This window comes from Zootoca vivipara, chromosome 11 (assembly GCF_963506605.1).
Source record: "Zootoca vivipara chromosome 11, rZooViv1.1, whole genome shotgun sequence".
Lineage (NCBI taxonomy): Eukaryota > Metazoa > Chordata > Lepidosauria > Squamata > Lacertidae > Zootoca > Zootoca vivipara.
This window is the reverse complement of record NC_083286.1, coordinates 54,376,733-54,396,554: the sequence shown is the minus strand read 5'-3', so window position 1 is coordinate 54,396,554 and position 19,822 is coordinate 54,376,733. Positions and strand designations below refer to the sequence as shown.

Here is a 19,822-nt window from a genome sequence, read left to right as displayed (position 1 = left end):
TGACCACTGTATTTCGTTTTGTCTGTCCTGAATCTCCTGCTAGCCATTTTCATCAGGAGACCTAAGTTCTACTATTGTGGCACCTTCTCTAATCCTCTTGACTTTTTTCATACCATGCATAACTTCTAAAACCGGCACCATACCCCACCTGGGTCACTTCTCCCCCCCCCCCCCAAAGCAAGAATTGGACAGCCAGTACCCTCCCAATATCACTTTAACTACACATCCCATCACTGCAGTTCGAAAACGTATGTGCTGAGTACTGTGTGTACACCAGAGTTCTGCTATGTCTTTATGTTTTTAAATGGTCTCAGCTTCATGAATGCAAAGGTGTTGTTTAAAGGCATATGCACACTGTGTTATCATTTTGCCTACCGGAACAAGGAGAGCTTTGAAAAGTAGAGTCATTTTTACTGGTGTCATAGATTAATGTGTCTGCTTGTGGGCAGCATTCCTGTTTGATGTGCGTTCCCCGTGGCGTCGAGGCTGTTTGTATGGAACCTTCAGGGATGTTCACACATGAAAGGGTTTATACTCTCTTCAAAGCAGCGTTTGCCAACCTGCTGCCCTCCAGATATTTTGGGCTGCAATGTCCAGCATTCTCAGCAAGCACAGCCGTGGGCACCATGTTGGCAAAAGCTACTGGGCAGGCAGGGTTTCAAATAGCCAAGGTGTGCAGTTGTCTCTAGGCACCCCAGGCTCAACTCTCTCCCACCTGCTTCCTGCCCTACAAAAAAAAGGGCATTTATTAGCTTTGATAAGTTGCCCTTAACTAAAGTGAGTTGTTGTTTTTGATGTTTCCAGGAAGAGTGGGATCACAGCAGCAGTGGCAGCTCAGGATCCCAGCCTAGTTCAGGCTCCAGGCATGGGTCTGTGTCAAAGTCTGGCGGCCGAGGGAGAAGCAGCCAGTTCAGTCACTCAACCAAGGTATCCTCTAGTGGTTTTGCTGGTGGTGGAAGACAAGACTAGGAAAGCTGGAAGAGACGTCTGGTGGTGGCTGTTCATTGCAGGCCTCATCCTGCAAGGACATGAGTCTTCGGTGTGTGTGTGGCCACATCCACGCATTCGGAGCACCGCCGCACCGCTTTATAAACATTTCCCCCAAAGAGTCCTGGGAACTGTAGTTTAAGGGTGCTGAGCATTGCTAGGAGACCCTCCACCTGTTCCTCCTTACAGAGCTACAGTTCCCAGAGTGATATAACAAATAGTCTATTCCCAGGAAACTCTGGGAACTGTAGTTCCGCGAGGGGAGAATAGGAGTCTCCTAGCAACACTCAGCGCCCTTAAAAAACTACAGCTCCCAGGATTCTTTGGGGGGAGCTGTTTCTGTTTTAAGTGGTATTATAGTGCTTTAAATGTGTGGTGTGGATGTAATCTGTGTGGCATAGAGTCTGTGGTTGAATGAGCTAGGCTTCACTCCTCAAAAAGGGCCCACGTCCTGTGGCTATAACACCCCACGTTCCTACAACTTGATAGTAAATTACACATCTTTATATGAAAAGCTATAATTTGTTAGGTTGACCCAAAATTTAGCTCCCTTTTACATTTTTTACATTTTTTTAAGAATTAGAGTTTTGCATCATGCAAGCAGGAGAAGGAACTTCGTGGTTTTGAGGGTGCTCACTGATGGGTGACAGTTATGAGGGGGAAAAGGCAGTTCCTTAATGCCTGAAAAATGAAACCGCCTTTCTTTTCAGCAGAAAAACAAAATTACTCATACAATTCCAGGCTCTGTCTCTCTCTCTCTCTTTTACTGATTTGGTTTTTTAAAAAATGGACACGAAAAGAAAACATAACGGCATCACATGGTGTAAGTTGCAAAGTAAAGTTATCCGCGCAGAAGAACAAGAACTCGACCAACAAAAATGAATTATGTTTCTTCAATAGAATTAACAGAGATCTGGAATAGTTGCTAGCGAGACCCCCCAACTCTTTTGAGTGGATAGCATAGGTTTACAGATTTGGATCTTTTTTAAAAAAAACAACAACCCATAAGTCTACTTTTACGTTAAGTCCAGTTTCAAAATTTCCAAACCATTAGCAAGCCAAGCGATAATGAAGGGTGCACTTCTTGAGCCCAGTATTTTGCTATATGGGGATTTCGCTCTTGCAAATAGGTGGCGCCCCATGTTTTTAGACTCTCCTGGGCATCATGAGAGTTTGACTATGTCCACATGCGCTCAGCGTCCTGAGGGAATGTGACTGCCACAGCTGCAATGCTGACGGCTTCTGTGACCAAAATGTAGGGGAAGGTGTGGGTATCATTTGAGTAACCCTTGAGCACACCATTTGCACAGCCCTAAGTCACTCCCAGGTAATGAAGCCTGTCAGCACCTGATAAATCACACGGACAAGAGGAGTTGGCCCTCATTAGCCGTTGTGCTTTGCTTGTGGACTGTGTTTAGTTTGTTGAGGGTTGTCAGTTGTTAGTTTGTTGTGTTGTCAGCTTCTATTGTCTCGACAAGCTAGGTGTTGTGTTAGCCTCCAAACTGTGAGCCCATCAAAAGGATGATTGTCTGAATGAGAAACTTCCAGCTACAACTGTTGTTTCAGCCAGAACTTATTGCTGATTATCTGTTTTAAGCGTCACCTGCTGGAGAATAACAGGCCTGCAGTTATATGGTTGCTTCTGGTTAGGGGGGGGGGTGAGGGATGAGGGAAAGATCCCTGATCTCGCTAGGGTGATCTGCTGTTTTAACTCTTCATCTTCCAATCTGGCTGGATTTCCCCAGCCACTCTGGGCGGCTTCCAACAGAAAAATAAAACAAAAGAATCAATTAAACATTAAAAAGCCTCCCTAAACAGGGCTGCCTTCTGAAGTCTTCTAAAAATCTGGTACAGTGGTGCCTTGCTTAACGAACACCCTGTAAGACGAAATTTTCGCTTAAAGAAATGATTTTTCTAGCGGAGGTTGCCTCGCTAGACGAATTCGTTTTACGAAAAAATCGTCTAGCGAATCGCGGTTTCCCATAGGAATGCATTGAAATTCAATTAATGCGTTCCTATGGGCAATTTTTTTTAAAAAAAACAATTCAATGCATTCCTGTGGGATTCGCTAGACAAATTTTTCGTTATAAGAATAGACCCGTGGAACAAATTAAATTCGTCTAGCGAGGCACCACTGTAGTTGTTTTTCTCTTTGACATCTGGTGGGAGGGCATTCCACAGGGCGGGCGCCACTACCGAGAAGGCCCTCTGCCTGGTTCCCTGCAACTTGGCTTCTCGCAATATGTACTCTGGGGCAGGTTTCAGTTACAACCCATTTATCAATTTTATTCCCGATTCACTGTCCAAACACATCTCAGTTTCATTGGCTCACACTGTTGTCTGGAACTGAGATTCAGCAATGTCAGGATTGCCTCCAGACCATCTGAGCTATTTTATGAAAGGGATTCAAGTTTGCACAGCTAAACTGGATCAATGCGCCCTGGCGCCCTAGCCCAGCAACGGAAAGGAATAAGACTGTTATTATTATTATTATTTGCAATTTGGAAAGTAATGGGGGCGAAACACATTGAGAAGAGTGGGGCGAAGAAATGACTACCGTGAAGACCTGTAAAACATCTCACAAGAAGACCAGGGTGAATGCTCAGCTATTATTTTCATGTATTAGATTTGTATATAAGCAAACTTTGTGCAAGCAAATATTGCTGAATGCTCAGTAAATTGGTAATCTGAAACCACTCTCCGTTATTTAAGGCAAGTTTCATGGTAGACGTGTCGTTCTGCTTGAAAGTAATGAAGATTTTACACCTTTTTTTTTTTTTAGAACGGCAACAAAGACAATTCCCTTGACATGCTGGGAACAGATATCTGGGCAGCCAATACTCTCGAGTCCTTCAGGTCAGTTCAGCTCTTAAAATGTCACCCTACCAGTTACCTGCTATTTTTTTCTGCTTGCTTCTAAACCTTTTAATCTCACTGCTATTACAAGGTTCTACCGTTACAGTTGCAATATCTATTCTGGTTGATGAGGGTTGCTGGGAGGAAGCAAACGTAAAATTCCCAGCTCCAGGCCATCTTCCCAATACTGTTTCAACAAGCTGGATGTTTGCCTTTATGGGCTATAACATTTCAGTTGATTATTAAAATCAGTCAGATTGCCTCAAAAGCTTTTGTGTGTGTGTGTGCGTGCAGGGAGGCAGGGGACTAAAATAAGATGCCCTAATCAATTAGGCAAGATACCTTTTTGGAAAACTCTTCACTATTTCTGTTAATAGAAGTTATTCTAAGATGCCACCTGCCACCTGGAGGTTTTTAGAAGAAGCAACCTCCACTTCTCACACCAAAGCAAATGCTACTTAAAAGGTGGTAAAGGTAAAGGTAAAGGGACCCCTGACCATTAGGTCCAGTCGTGACCGACTCTGGGGTTGCGCGCTCATCTCGCATTATTGGCCGAGGGAGCCGGCGAACAGCTTCCAGGTCATGTGGTCAGCATGACAAAGTCACTTCTGGCGAACCAGAGCAGCACACGGAAACGCCGTTTACCTTCCCGCAGTAGCGGTTCCTATTTATCTACTTGCATTTTGACGTGCTTTCGAACTGCTAGGTGGGCAGGAGCTGGGACCAAACAATAGAAGCTCACCCGCTGACCTTCCAATCGGCAAGTCCAAGCAGCGCAGTGTTTTAAATCACAGCGCCACCCGCGTCCTTTTTCTCTTAGGGTTACGAGATGCAAATTAATTGTTGTCATTTAATGGAAGGGTTTGGTTTTTTTGCTTGGGGAGCTCACCCAATCACAGGGATTCGAACCGCTGACCTTCTGATCAGCAAGCCCTAGGCTCAGTGGTTTAACCCACAGCGCCACCTGGGTCCCTTACTTATAAGGTGGTACCTACTGCAAAATAAATAGGCACCAATGAACGAATGCCTATGCTCATCTAGTCCTCATTCACCCACTGTAGTCTAATAAAAGCACATGAGGTTGGTGGTTCATTCAACTCCCAAGTGCCCTGTTCAGTAGATCCATGCACAACTTTTAAAAAAATCATTTTGTGGCGTGCGTGCGATTCAACTGCTCTGTGTCTCATCCCCTCTCTTTTCTTCCTAGCGGTGCCACCTGGGACTTGCAACCTGAAAAACTTGACTTCACACAATTCCACAGAAAGCTCCGCAACACCCCCAAGCATCCTCTCCCACACATAGACAGAGAAGGGTGAGTAGGGCGCCGGACTTTGCTTACTTTCTGGTTGGGAGGCAGAAAACCCAAAGGCCATTGGAAGAGGAACCCTGCTGGGTCGTCCAAAGGCCCATCTCGCCCAGCGTCACACAGTGACTGACCAACCAGGTGCCACCAAATGAGAAGGACATAAAAATAGCCTGCTAGATCAGGCCAATGGCTTATCTGGCCCAGCATCCCATTCTCACTGTGACCAACCCCACATGCCTATGGGAAACTAGCAAGGAGAACGTGAGCACCACGACAGTTTCCCCTCCTATGGTTTTCAGCAACTGGTATTCAGAAGCATCACTTCCTCCAGCTAGTAGCCTCCGATAGCCCTCTTCTCCTTCAATGACAGGACACAAGTCCAACATCTCTCTTCCCTCCTGAACTATCCAGCTTGGTTGACTGCTTCCAGGATTCCTATAGCCGTAACAAGTGGGGGACCCTTAACCACATTTGTGGTGAGTCAGCAGCCTCTAAGAGGACTGCTCCTGCGCAAGGTGTTCGCAACTCGAGGCAGGAGTTTGCTTAGAGCAGGGGTCAGCAAACTTTTTCAGCAGGGGGCCGGTCCACTGTCCCTCAGACCTTGTGGAGGACCGGACTGTATTTTGGAAAAAAATAATAATGAATGAATTCCTATTCCCCACAAATAACCCAGAGATGCATTGTAAATAAAAGGGCATATTCTACTCATAAAAAGGTAAAGGGGCCCCTGACCATCAGGTCCAGTCGTGTCCGACTCTGGGGTTGCATCGCTCTTCTCGCTCTATAGGCCAAGGGAGCTGGCGTTTGTCCACAGACAGCTACCGGGTCATGTGGCCAGCATGACAAAGCTGCTTCTGGCGAACCAGAGCAGCGCACGGAAACGCCGTTTACCTTCCCGCCGGAGCGGTCCCTATTGATCTACTTGCACTTTGACGTGCTTTCAAACTGCTAGGTTGGCAGTATTTATTCTACCCATAAATAATAATAATAATAATAATAATAATAATAATAATAATAATAATAATAATAATTTATTTATACCCCGCCCATCTGGCTGGGTTTCCCCAGCCACTCTGGGCAGCTTCCAACAAAATATTAAAATACAATGGTCTGTTAAACATTAAAAGCTTCCCTAAACATGTAAAAACACGCTGATTCCCGGACTGTCCATGGGCCGGATTTAGAAGGCGGTTGGGCCGGATCCAGCCCCCGGGCCTTAGTTTGCCTACCCCTGGTTTATAGCTCATAGAGGAAAAGGAGTGGTTTCAGGAGAAAGACAATTCATTATTTCCCACCACCCATCCAGTCCTCTTTAGCTGTGCTTCCAGGCTTGAACATGGTCATATAATTGACGGAGGGTGGTTTCTGGAGATGCAGAAAGGGAAGAAGTACGGGTATCCTTTTTTACTTTCCACTGCTCCTGAAACCTCCCTTTTATCATGGGCAGAGAAGGGCTCAAGGCATTCGGACCCTAATCCTCCTCGCATGAGACACTGCATTGTTTGGGGTTCAAACAATACAAGCTCCCCTCTATTTTCCTACACACACACACACACACACACACACACACACACACACACACACACACCACTGACACCCACAACATTCCACAGGTGCTAGAAACTTGTTTAGCGTAGATCCTTGTTGGACCGTTTGAGAAGGTTTCATCTCGTGGGGTTTCTTTTAATTGTCTTCTAACTTGCTAACCAATGTAATTCTGCATTCCCGGGGAATTCCCCTTGACTGTAGAAACCACTTCCTTAATTTTGTTTTGCATCCAGACTGGTAGTAGGGTGCCAGACAACCCGAGTTCAGTATTAGGGGATGGTGATAACATTAGCAGAGGTAAAGTATTACGTGCCTTTTGTTTTAAGAAAAAAAGGAGAAGCGTGAAAGACATTTGCTCTCTTTGGTTGTCGCAACCACTGCCTTATGAGACGAATACAGTCGTACCTCGCAAGACGAATGCCCTGCAAGACGAATTTTTCGCAAGACGAATGCGTCTTGCAATCTGATGGTGACTCGCAAGACGAATTTGTTTTGCAAAAAATTCGTCTTGCAAATCATGGTTTCCCATAGGAATGCATTGAAATTTAATTAGTGCGTTCCTATGGGCAAAAAAAGAAATTTCAATGCATTCCTATGGGAAACCGCGATTCGCAAGATGACTTTTTCGCAAAACGAATTGACTCGCGGAATGAATTAAATTCGTCTTGCGAGGCACTACTGTACCACATCCCGTTTCAAAGAGGGAGAAATGAAGGGTGGACATTGTCGAACTGCCCAAGGCCGCCCTGTGCAATTTGTTCCAACACATTTCCAAGCAGCTAGGAAGCAAGAGACCTGTTTAGAAAATCCTATTGAAATGGAAGGTGTGAACTTTTCAAGCACCTAAATTTCGCACCTGGTACAACAACCTTGTGCTTTGTCCTGTACTTCTGCAGAATTGTGACGCGCACGCAGCCTTTCATATAGAATATAGGATTCTTTTGTGCTACTGAAACTTTAAGGTACAACAGGTTAAGCAGGTGGTTGCTTCAAGGTCTCATCCTGTGATGGGTTTTTAGAATCCTTTCACATCAAAGACATTGGGTCAACAAGTGTTAATCCTGCGAAGAAATGCCATTGAATCCAATTTCTGTTTTTATTCCGAAAGAAACGGAAGCATGCAACCAGCGGGAAAGGTTTCGGTCTTTCTGGTTTGTGTTATGTTATAACCATGAGTTCCATAGAAATCCACATTGCCCATTGTTTAATGATGAATAACAGCAGAACACACTTTTCTGCAAATATGTGGTCCATGTGGCATTGAAACTCCCAGCCGTCTTATTTTGGTTGGACTCTTGCTGTTTAAAGAGATTGCAGTAAGCCTTCCTGACCTTTTGTGCAGGCTACAAATAGGTGCACATGTTTCCACGGGTATCTCTACACTCTAGATTTAAAGGGACTTGCTAAAAAGCCTCACCCCTCCCCATTTCCACAATGACTCCTGGGAAATGTAGTTTGGTGGTGGGGGCGAAAGTGTCTTTAACAGAGAAGCTGCATCACTTGGCCAAACAGTGCCCAGGATAATTTCAGGGGAAGTTGTGTAAGCTTGCAGTGTAGATCTTATTTATTTGCTTGCTTATAGGGCCCCAGAGTCATGTACATCAGTGCAAATAGTAAAGCAGGTTGAATACAATCCTGTCACTCCTTAAGTTACAATAGAAGAAAGGCAGCCTTAAGTTATTTGTCGCTTCCATACGAAATCCAACCGCAGGAGTTCATTTAACAGTTCTTTACCCAACTTCTCCTCCAGAAAACTTGCTGAAAGAGATGTTTTCTTATTTTAAAAAATGTAATGAAGGGGCCAGATGAACCTTTAAATGTGTCCACCACTGCTGCTGCTTCTGTGCTTCATCTGGAATATTTTTGTCTCTGCTGTTTAAGGGAAAGCAGCCATAAAGGCCCTACTGTGCATACCTTTGCTGGGCTCTGTGCATTGAATGGAGGCATCTCTCTGTGTGTGATAAGCTCCCCTTCCTGCTAAGCTATTTATTTCACCCATACCCAATGGCGTCGCAGTGTGGGGGCGGTGCGCTCCCGGCGCCAGGTCTCCAGGGGTGACAAGGCGGCACCCCACCGTGGCAGCACCGCTCCAGCGCCGTACGGACGTTGCCACACATGCGCACTATGTAGCAACACCCCGCTCCCGAGTGCACGTCATGTTTGCTGCTCTGGGTGCCCGAGCGGCTTCCCCCATCACTGCTCATACCCATACCTTTTTTGGCCAGGAGCTCAGGGTGGTATAAATGGTTCTTCTACCTTTGTGAGATGGGTAAGGCTGAGAGGCAGTAAACTTAAGGTCACCCCAGTCAAGCTTCGTGGCTGCCTTGGGGATTCGAACCGCTGCCTCCTGGGTCCTAGTCCAGCACTCTTTAACTCAAACTTAGCAGTCCTAGTCCAGCACTCTTTAACTCAAACTTAGCAGTGTGATGCAGCAGCTAAAAAAGCCAATGCTGTTCTGGGCTGCATCAATAGGAGTATAGCCTCTAGATCAAGGGAAGTAATAGTACCACTGTATTCTGCTCTGCTCAGACCTCACCTGGAGTACTGTGTCCAGTTCTGGGCACCACAGTTCAAGAAGGATACTGACAAGCTGGAACGTGTCCAGAAGAGGGCAACCAAAATGGTCAAAGGCCTGGAAACGATGCCTTATGAGGAACGGCTTAGGGAGCTGGGTGTATTTAGCCTGGAGAAGAGAAGGTTAAGGGGTGATATGATAGCCATGTTCAAATATATTAAAGGATGTCATATAGAGGAGGGAGAAAGGTTGTTTTCTGCTGCTCCAGAGAAGCGGACACGGAGCAATGGATTCAAACTACAAGAAAGAAGATTTCACCTAAACATTAGGAAGAACTTCCTGACAGTAAGAGCTGTTCGGCAGTGGAATTTGCTACCAAGGAGTGTGGTGGAGTCTCCTTCTTTGGAGGCCTTTAAGCAGAGGCTTGACAGGCATATGTCAAGAATCCTTTGATGGTGTTTCCTGCTCGGCAGGGGGTTGGACTGGATGGCCCTCGTGGTCTATTCCAACTCTATGATTCTATGAAACTGCAGCTGCCTCTGTGTTCTACCATAGACCTGCTTATTACTATTCTCTGCTTATTATTCTTCTCTGGAGCTGCCATGATTTCTTTTGGGAATGTGTTATTGTGAAGGGAATGCGTCACAATGTTGACATTGGTACGCATCTCAGCAGCTGAAAGCGAAGTTTGTTTATTTAATTTATTAAATCTGAGTGTATACTGCTCTTCGTCTGTAGATCTCGGGGGCAGGGGCGGGACGGTTCACAGCATAGAAAGGCAATATAAAAGGTAAAGGGACCCCTGACCGTTAGGTCCAGTCGTGACCGGCTCTGGGGTTGCGCTGCTCATCTCGTGTTATTGGCCGAGGGAGCCGGCGTACAGCTTCCAGGCCATGTGGCCAGCATGACAAAGCCGCTTCTGGTGAAACCAGAGCAGCGCACGGAAACACCGTTTACCTTCCTGCTGTAGCGGTACCTATTTATCTACTTGCACTTTGACGTGCTTTCGAACTGCTAGGTTGGCAGGAGCTGGGACCGAGCAACGGGAGCTCACCCCGTCACAGGAATTCGAACCGCCGACCTTCTGATCGGCAAGCCCTAGGCTCTGTGGTTTAACCCACAGTGCCACCTGTGTCCAAAAAAGTCTATATAAAAACCACAAAACACATAATAGAAATAACACAAGCGAACGAACAACACCCCCCCCACCTCACATTTAAAAGCGTATTGAATGTTGATCAGCCAGAGGCCTGGTGGATGAGGAAGATGGATTATTAAGACATGGAAATGAAAATTGGAACCGGCGGGGGAGGGGGGCGGAGAGAAGAAGAAAGATTTTTCGGCATTTACCATGTTTGGAGAAACACCTGTCTGAGTTTGGTTTTGTGTGGGTTTTTTAAATAATATTTTATTAATTTTCCATTTTATGATATTTAAACACATCTTTGTGTTGACTTCTTTTGCTCATACGAGCCTGTCAACTTCCCTCCCTCCCGCCTCATGGTTTTCAAAATTCATTTGTATATCGTAGCATTTATACATTTTCCATTTTACGTTTCACTCATTCAGAATATCACAAATTTTAAATAAATATAAAAGGGTAGTGACCATTATCATTACAAGTCTTCTTATAACCCTGCTGTAGTGTTGATAATTGCTTGCAATGGTCCTTCAGATATCGTATGCTTTTACCCCAGCCTTTTTAGAAAGCTTGATCACGTTGGTTTCGGATTTTTCCAGTCAGCTTTGCTAATTCCACAAAGTCCATCATCTTCATCTGCCACTCTTCCTTCATTGGTATTCTTGTTTCCATTTTTGGGCTAAAAGGATTCTTGCTGCGGTTGTTGCATACTTAAACAGGTTTTTTTTTAAAAAAAATCTCCCTTTGGTATCTCTTCACCCACAATACCCAATAAAAATGCTTCCGGCTTTTTAACAAAGGTGTACCTAAACATTTTCTTCAAATCCTTATGTATCATTTTCCAATATGCCTTTACCTTATTACAAGTCTACCACATATGATACAAGTTCAAGTTTTGTTTTGTGTTGTTTGTCACTCCTTTGTAAGCCATGAGCCGCCAGCCTGTGCATGAACACATTTTTGCGCATGGTGTTCATTTGCCCCTTTGTCTGTCCCTGACTCAGGATTGGAAAAGGGAAGAGCGAGGACGGAGATGGAATCAACCTCAACGACATAGGGAAGGTTCTCCCAGCCTGGCAGGTGAGTCTTTTCCCAGCCCTGCTTTGTACAACTTGTTCTGTCTGCTTGACAAACAAACAGGAGAGCCGTTCAGCCCCCAAGCTCCCAACTGTGTCTGAAACGTGCCAGGTCTCTGGCCATTCAGGCCAAGAACCATTCCTTGCTGTCATTGGAGCATTATGTTCTGTAAAGGGCTTTTTTTATTGTCTAAATTGCATTTGTGGATTTTTGAGTTTGATGTAAGAATACACACAGCACATTTGGTATTTGCAGAATGAAGCCCATGTACATCAGTGTAAAGGGTTGCACCAAACACATCACTGGGCTGTTTTAGGCAGGGGTGAAATCAGTTATAAGGGGTAGTTATACTGCCCTTTAGTTGTGGACTCAGAGGAGCACAGGGTCATTTTTCACACAGGTGTGAGGACTGAGAGTCATTGGTGAGTTAAAAGAAAATTATCAGGAAGTAATTGCTTTTTAATAAAAATTGTTTTTTAAAAGTGATTTGTATAATTATATCGTGTCTGCAATATTTTCCACAGGGGTATGGGCATGATATATTATTAAAAGCAGTGCTTTTTTTCTTTTAATAAAAAACGTTTAGCGGTACTCTCATTTTCCTACTCATATTGAAATACTGCCCCATACCTTCCGGTCTGATGCGGAATGAATGGCGGCGCGCCCTGTGTCGTCTGAGTAAAGGACGACACGATTCTGGCTGTCAGGGCTCTGGGGGCGAGTGCCAGGGCTAGGTGCCCCCCTGAAAAAAACCCCACAGTTCAGTGGGACAGGCCTGGGGTAGGCAAGCTAAGCCCGTGGGCTGGATGTGGCCCAATTGTCTTCACAATCCGGACCGCGGGCGGTCTGGGAAGCAGCGTGTTTTTACATGAGTAGAATGTGTCCTTTTAAAAATGCATCTCTGGGTTATTTGTGGGGCATAGGAATTCTTTCATTTCCCCCAAAAAGATATAGTCCGGCCCACCACATGGTCTGAGGGACGGTGGACCGGCCCATGGCTGAAAAAGGTTGCTGACCCCTGATCTAGATGATTTTCAGGGTCCCTTCAAACTCTATTCTTCTTTGACTATGTTGCCTGTGGAGAGGTTAAGCCATGCCTCCTTTTTCATCCTGCAAGGGAAATGATGTCATATGACACCAAAAGCGTGATCTTAATAGCGATGGCAGGTTTATAGGAGTAGCTTTATGCTGTTCTTCACTAGTTTAGGGTTTTCTCTTTTTACAGCAAGGCATATGTGCACTCCGCTCTCAACTGTGGCTCCTAGAAGTTGCCGGCCCACGATAGTGGTCACATTCCGGGAACGACTTCAACTGGCCGGCTAAACCAGATGAGGATGGAAAGCTAGTGTGTCAAGAAATAAGTATTTTAGCTTGGCCAAACATGCTAGATTTTCTCTGTGGAGGGACCTTTTTTGTAGGAAGGAACATTTAGCCATGTGTGCCCCCACTTGCAATCAGAATTGATACAGCCCAGATAGCAATTAGAAGTGCTTTTCTTCTAGAAAAAAAGCGGCCGCCGAGACCACATAACATAACATCGGTCTTGAAAGATCTACATTGGCTCCCAGTACGTTTCCGAGCACAGTTCAAAGTGTTGGTGCTGACCTTTAAAACCCTAAATGGCCTGGGTCCAGTATACCTGAAGGAGTGTCTCCACCCCCATCGTTCTGCCCGGACACTGAGGTCCAGTGCCGAGGGCCTTCTGGCGGTTCCCTCGTTGCGAGAAGCCAAGTTGCAGGGAACCAGGCAGAGGGCCTTCTCGGTGGTGGCACCCGCCCTGTGGAATGCCCTCCCATCAGATGTCAAAGAGAAAAACAGCTACCAGATTTTTAGAAGACATCTGAAGGCAGCCCTGTTTAGGGAGGCTTTTAATGTTTAATACCGGTAGATTATTTTATTTCATTTTTCTGTTGGAAGCCGCCCAGAGTGGCTGGGGAAACCCAGCCAGATGGGCAGGATATAAATAATAAATTATTATTATTATTATTATTATTAATATGCAGTTCCATCCAAGACTGTTAGAGTAAGGCAACATTTCCCAGAATGGTCAATGTTGACTCACTGGGGTCAGTAGAAGGGGGGGGGAGGGGAGAGAGAGCAAAAGGAGATTCAAAATGGCCTGTGGAGGAAAAGAAGTTTAGAAGGTTCAAAATACTGGTATGTATTTAGGAACTCTGAGCCTCAGAAATAAAGGGCAGTGAGAAACTGTATTTTATAAAAACAATTCCACAATACAATATTCTCAGACCATACTGCAAAATTCTTTTCTTTGCCTTTTATGCTGTCTAATAATGGTGAGTAAACCGTGTTGGTTATATATTGATATTTCTTGAATTTGCTTTCTTTACATTTCCCAAGAATCTGGGCTGGGCTTGATGATAATTTTATAAGCTTGTCAAAGGAGTCAATGGACGTCCAGAATTTGTGAAACCCTGAGTTGGATGCATTTCTTATCGGGAACCAGGAGGTGGCAGCAGAAACCCACACTGTGACTTATCCTGCCACTGTATGTCAGAGTTACATTCCGTTCTACAGAATGTGCAGTATGACCCAAAAATGAGTGTGCTTGGAATCGTACGCAAAGATTACAAGAATGCATTTATTTATTTATTTATTTATTTATTTATTTATTTATTCATTCAAATGGGGAGGGTGCAACAGGTCGTCTCTTCAGAAGCCTTTCAAGCAAATAACAAATGATTTATTTTATCAAAGTAATTGTTGAACTGAAATACAATTAAGAAGAAGTATATTAATAGTGATTTTTTTTGAGCGGGGGGCTCCCAAGAGAGTGGGGCCCTAAGCTATAGCTTGTTTAACTTATACGTGAATCCGGCACTGATTATTCCCTTCCCCACAAAAGCATGCCATAAATTCACCTTGCAATTTATCCTCTGGGAAAGTTTTTTTTTAAAGGGTGCACCTCCCCCAGGCTGCAGCAGAGGGCGCTGTGGTGAGCTGGCGGCTTGATGTTGGCAGAGAGTCGTCCCCCACCCCCCACCCCCAGCTAAAGAGAGCTCTCTGGAGAGGAAACTGCCGGTGTCGCTTTCCCCAAATAGTGAAATATAGCATGTGTTAGCAGCAGCCTTTCTATACAACATCCTGAACAAGGGTCAGGGCGCACGCTCTTCCCGCTGAAGTCGTCGCGGCTGACTTCAGGCTTACCCGAGCAAAAGGAGCCTTGCTCTGCAGAGTCAGGACCCAGCCTGGCACGAGTGCCCTGCTGTGATCCTGGCTCTCGGGAGGGGGAAAGCCAGAGCTGTTGTGGGTTTCCCTGCATGCATGCATGCACGCTGTTTGTCATCCGTGTGTATGTGTGAGAGGGAGAGCTTTGCACCTGGCTGCCCCTCCTCTCGTTGCCTGTCCTGCCCTCCTGACTGGGAAGCTTTCTAGAGAAATGGCTGGCCACTGTGCTTGGACCATATTGCTTCCAGCTGGGAGTGGGTGAATTGCCTTATATCAAGAAAGTTAGATTCCACAGACAGACAGACAGACAGACAGACAGACAGACAGACAGACAGACAGACAGACAGACTCTAGGCTGCAGAGACAGTGAATCTTTAGGCTTGCAGAGTTCTGAAATTATTCCATCACTCACAAGCATCACCTCGCATAGCCAGTGGTCAAGAATGATGGGTGTTGCAATTTGGCAATAACTGGAGGGCTACAGATTATTATTGTATCATCATCATCATCATCAATTATTTATACCCTGCCCATCTAGCTGGGTTTCGCCAGCCACTCTGGGCAGCTCCCAACAGAAAATTAAAAACACAATAAAACAGCAAACGTTAAAAGCTTCCCTGAACAGGGCTGCCTTCAGATGTCTTCTAAAAGTCGGGTAGTTGTTTATGTCCTTGACATCTGGTGGGAGTGAGTTCCACAGGGCGGGTGCCACTACAGAGAAGGTCCTCTGCCTAGTTCCCTGTAACCTCGCAGGGAGGGAACCGCCAGAAGGCCCTTGGCGCTGGACCTTTGCTTGCACCGCTCCAAATTTCTTATTGAATAGAAATATGCTGGAAAACAAAAAAAAACCCAACTCCTAATGGTGCTTGATTAATTGTTCCACAGAACGCAATTACTTTATCGTATGATCACGGGGCATCCAGCTACATGAGAACATGAATAATTCCCAAAATAAAATTATAAACGAACCTCTTACATATGTAGCTTAAGTACAAATTCAATGAGAGCGGTGAGCTTGATTTTGCCAGATAATCTCATTTCTATCGGATCTAATTTGAGACCAAAAAACAAAGAAACCCTCTTATCTCATCAACACAAATAAGCCTCTTTTTTCTTCTCTGATCTTGCATATTTGTCAAAGTTGAAAATCCACAATGATAAATCGTGGAGAACTGTAGATAGAAGAACGGCCAACTCTTTTCTGGTTGTATAGCTACGCTACACTGAAATGTTTAAATGTTCCTTCGATTGGCCTTGAATCTTCCTGCCTCTTCCTGTCATCCTCTCCTGCCACACGCTTTGAGAACCACTGACTTAGCTGCTCTCTGCACAGAAACACACAGGGGGGAAGTTTTTCTCTCCCATAACACTAGACATCCAATGAAACCGAATGTTGGAAGATTCAGGACAGACAGGGGAAAAAGGACTTCTTTACTTAGTTAAGAGTGTGGAATTTGCTCACTGAAGAGGTAGTGATGGCCACCAACATGGATGATCTTAAAATGGGAGTAGACAAATTTGTAGAGGCTTCCGGGTTCAGCGCCAGCGTCGATCGGCGGGGTTTCGTCTCGTCTCCGAGACGGCCCGTCTCTGCTAGGAGTGGGGAGGGCAGCGAGAGCAACGCTGCGCCCCTTAGAACCTCGGGAAGGGCGTCCCGAGGGCAATTTGCTCGGCACAGACCCAATCCGGACTCCCCAACTCTTCGGTTAGCTCTAATAAGAGCTCCGGAGCGAGGAGGGTAGAAGTCGCGGGGGCCATTTTGAGCGGCAACGTTATTCTAGCAGGGAGAAGCTTCAAGCCGAAGGCGGAGAGCGCTGGATTCTTCCGAAAATAAAACGATTGGAAAAGACTGTAAGTAACCTCATGATTTGGATTATAAAACAATTTGGTCTGGGAGAGAGGGGAGAAAAGAGGAAGCCACCCCCCCCCACGGCAACAAAGAGACAGTAAATAGAAACCCGAAGCCATAAACAGAAGATTTGTAATTCAAAAGGATCCCTCAAAGGCATCAAAGAGAATATCCCCTTTGATGCAGGGTGAAAAGGGGAGAGAGACTGTGGTTTATGACTGCCCTGCAGCAATGAGGTAAAGCCTAAGAAAAACCTTTCTTTCCCTCGGGAGCCGGCAATCCAGTGAGTTGATCAGGATTTATAAGTCAATTTTTACTTCACTTTGTATTTCTGGACTTTGTGGAATTTCTTTTTTGGCTTAAGTGCTTGTGAAATGTGAGTTCGAACTTTATTGTTAACAAGACTTGAAGAATGCAGCCAGCTTGTTAAAATGGAGTCGAGAAAATAAACTGTGATCATATTCCACCCCACGTGATAAGTTTTGACCTTGGCAGGACTGAAATATGTCAACAAAAAAGTGTTCCCCTGAGTTCCAGCGGTCTGTTTTGACCTTAATGTGGGAAACAAGAATAGAGTTATGTCAAGAGGAGACACGACGACAGGAGTTACAGCAGAAATTTCAGGAGGTGATGGCGGAATATGATTTTCTAGGAGATGAAGCTTTTGACACTGAAAAAGAGCAATGTGAGAATGACAATGATGGGGAAGGAAAAGATGAAGATGAGGACTGTGATGATTCAACACAAAATGAAACACACCATGAAAAAAATGACGACTCTACTCTACAAAAAGTTGGATGGAGTGCCCTGCCTTTGAGGGGGGCACGATTGGTATTATTGGAACTCCAGAACGCCCACAGGGAAGAAGGAAAAAATATGCAGAGAAGAGAAGAAATTCAGGGGTCCTGTATGGTGACCTGGATGGCAAGAGACTGTAAACAGGGGGTGGGGTGAAGGGAAAGTGATGTTGTGATTATAAGGATGGATTAACAGGTTTATAACTGGTCTGCTGATTTTGGAATTTGCTGGATTGGGGGGGGTGGAGCCGGTAATCGGGGATGTAAGGTTAAATTGAGAATAGTTATAGTTTTAAAAGTGAATGGATTTTGGAAAATGTGAAAATATGGAGGCTTATAGAGGGAGAAAAAAAAAATTAGGCACGGGAAGAGAAAATGGGATTTCAGTGATTTGAATATTAGATGAAAATGTTAACAATTGATTTATAAGTTGTATAAGATACAAAGGTGTATTTTTATAAAGTAAGAAACTGTTGCAGATGATAAAAAAGGGATGAAAACCGGGGAAGGGGGGGAGGGGAAGCCCATAAAATATGGTTTTTCAACTATGAATGCAAGAAAAATTTTTCTGTTTTGTATTGTTTTTTTCTTTTTCTTTTTTTTCTTCGCCCTTTCTTTTTTCCCTTTTTTTCTTATTTCTATTTTTCTCTTTTTTTGGTATAACAATAGATGGTTGGATGGATGTCCTCCTGCGTACTGCCCTGGTTTGCTGGAGCTCCCTGGTGGCAGGGGGGGGCTTTGGGGTCAGGGGAGGGGGAGGAGGACAGAAATCCAAGCATAAAATGGACCATTTCTGACTGTTCACAAACATGGGATACTTCTGTGGCAGGGGAGGACCCATGTGGGTGGGTAGGAAGGAGGTGGAAAAGGGGTTTAAGTATGTACCGTTTTTTTTGTTTTTTTGTATTTTGTAAAATTAATAAAAAGTATGTTAAAAAAAAAAAAGACAAATTTGTAGAAGGCAAGGCCATCTGTGGCTCCCAGCCATTATGCATGCATGTATGTGTGCATGTATGTGTGCATGCATGTATCTGAGGAAGTGTGCATGCACACGAAAGCTCATACCAAAATAAAAACTTAGTTGGTCTTTAAGGTGCTACTGAAGGAATTTTTTTATAATAAAAATAAGACATCCCCTGAAAATAAGACACGGTGTGTGTTTTTTTGAGGAAAAAATGTTATAAGACGGTGTCTTAAAAAAGGGGAAACACGGTACCAGCACAAAACTGGAAGCATGTGAACGGTTTTGCAAATTTTATCAAACTTATTTTTAGCTTCCGTACATTTCTACACAGTCATTACGCCTGATCAGGACCCTCTAAATTTGCTTTAGATCTGGCTTTAGTAGAAAAAGTTGGGGGGAACTTTTGTTGTTGTTTAAAGCTATGATCAAAGTCATTCTCCCTCTTTGGCGGTGCCTAATATTAGCGTCTTAAACTTTGGGCTGCTTGCTAAGTCCTGCGCTAATGTGTCATCCTTTGTTTGGTACTTAACCAGTTAATGTTTCCTGTTGAGACTAAAAATGGGTTTGTAACTCACTGAATCCCCCATTGTTTTTTTCATTGTTTTTTCTTTTTCGCCCCCCCCCTTAAGCATTTCCTCTGATGTTATGAAAATAGCAACCAATACAATATAGGAGACCAGAAGTTCTTAAAATGCTGGCTTCCTGTCTGCAGCAGGCAGGTAATCACTTAGGAGCCATTGTCAAGTGCTCCCTTCCAGTCTGGGATCTTGTGTTCTCTCTCAAGTGTGTGGAACTAAAGCCCAATTTTAACAAACGCCAGACATCTAAGGAGTGTGTGGGGCTCCACGTGCCTCGTTCAAACTAGGAGACGCAAGATGTCCGTTGGTAGCGCACCAGAGATGTGGGGCAGGGCCCATGTAAACGTGCTAATGCTCTATGCTCGCAAGTAAGCTGGTTTGAGCAAAGTTGCTCTCCTGTGTGTGTTGTTTCACGCGGCCTGCATTTTAAAATGGGCCTAATTTGACGCAGACAGGGGCAAGCAGCTTTTTGCTGTCATATAAGAATGGATCACTTCAGAAACTTCCTTGGTTGCTAAGGTCGCCTCCAGATTGACAGCATTTTCCAGACGTGTCAAGGGCGTACGAGGAATTTAGGTTTGTGCCATTGGGAAGGATGAAACCTAATGCCGCAGAAGACAGAGTTTGGATTCATAATGACCTTAACAGATTGGAAAACGGGGCCCAAACGTAACAAAATGAATTTCAGTTGGTAAAGGTAAAGGACCGCTGGACGGTTAAGTCCACTCAAAGGCGACTATGGGGTACGGTGCTCATCTCGCTTCAGGCCGAAGGAGAACAAATGTCAGGTTCTGCACTTAGTCAGGAAGAACCAGCTGCACAAATATAAGATGGGGGACACCTGGATTGCCAGTAATGCGTGTGAGAAGGATCTAGAGCACGCATCCCCAAACTGCGGCCCTCCAGATGTTTTGGCCTACAACTCCCATGATCCCTAGCGAACAGGACCAGTGGTCGGGGAAGATGGGAATTGTAGTCCAAAACATCTGGAGGGCCGAAGTTTGGGGATGCCTGATCT

General features: G+C 44.9%; 1 protein-coding gene across 5 annotated transcripts in view; it reads left to right on the top strand.

Moving 5' to 3' along the window:
* CTIF (cap binding complex dependent translation initiation factor) overlaps positions 1–19,822 on the top strand; it is a 171,820-nt gene that overhangs the window by 63,216 nt on the left and 88,782 nt on the right. For 3 of the 5 annotated variants that reach the window (XM_035100979.2, XM_035100975.2, XM_035100973.2), the window contains exons 4-7: positions 805–927; positions 3,770–3,843; positions 5,051–5,155; positions 11,358–11,433. In XM_035100979.2, coding sequence (XP_034956870.1) covers positions 805–927; positions 3,770–3,843; positions 5,051–5,155; positions 11,358–11,433 — 378 coding nt within the window. The remainder of the gene's footprint in view (positions 1–804; positions 928–3,769; positions 3,844–5,050; positions 5,156–11,357; positions 11,434–19,822) is intronic. The other 2 variants (XM_035100977.2, XM_035100976.2) reach the window with 1 other exon arrangement.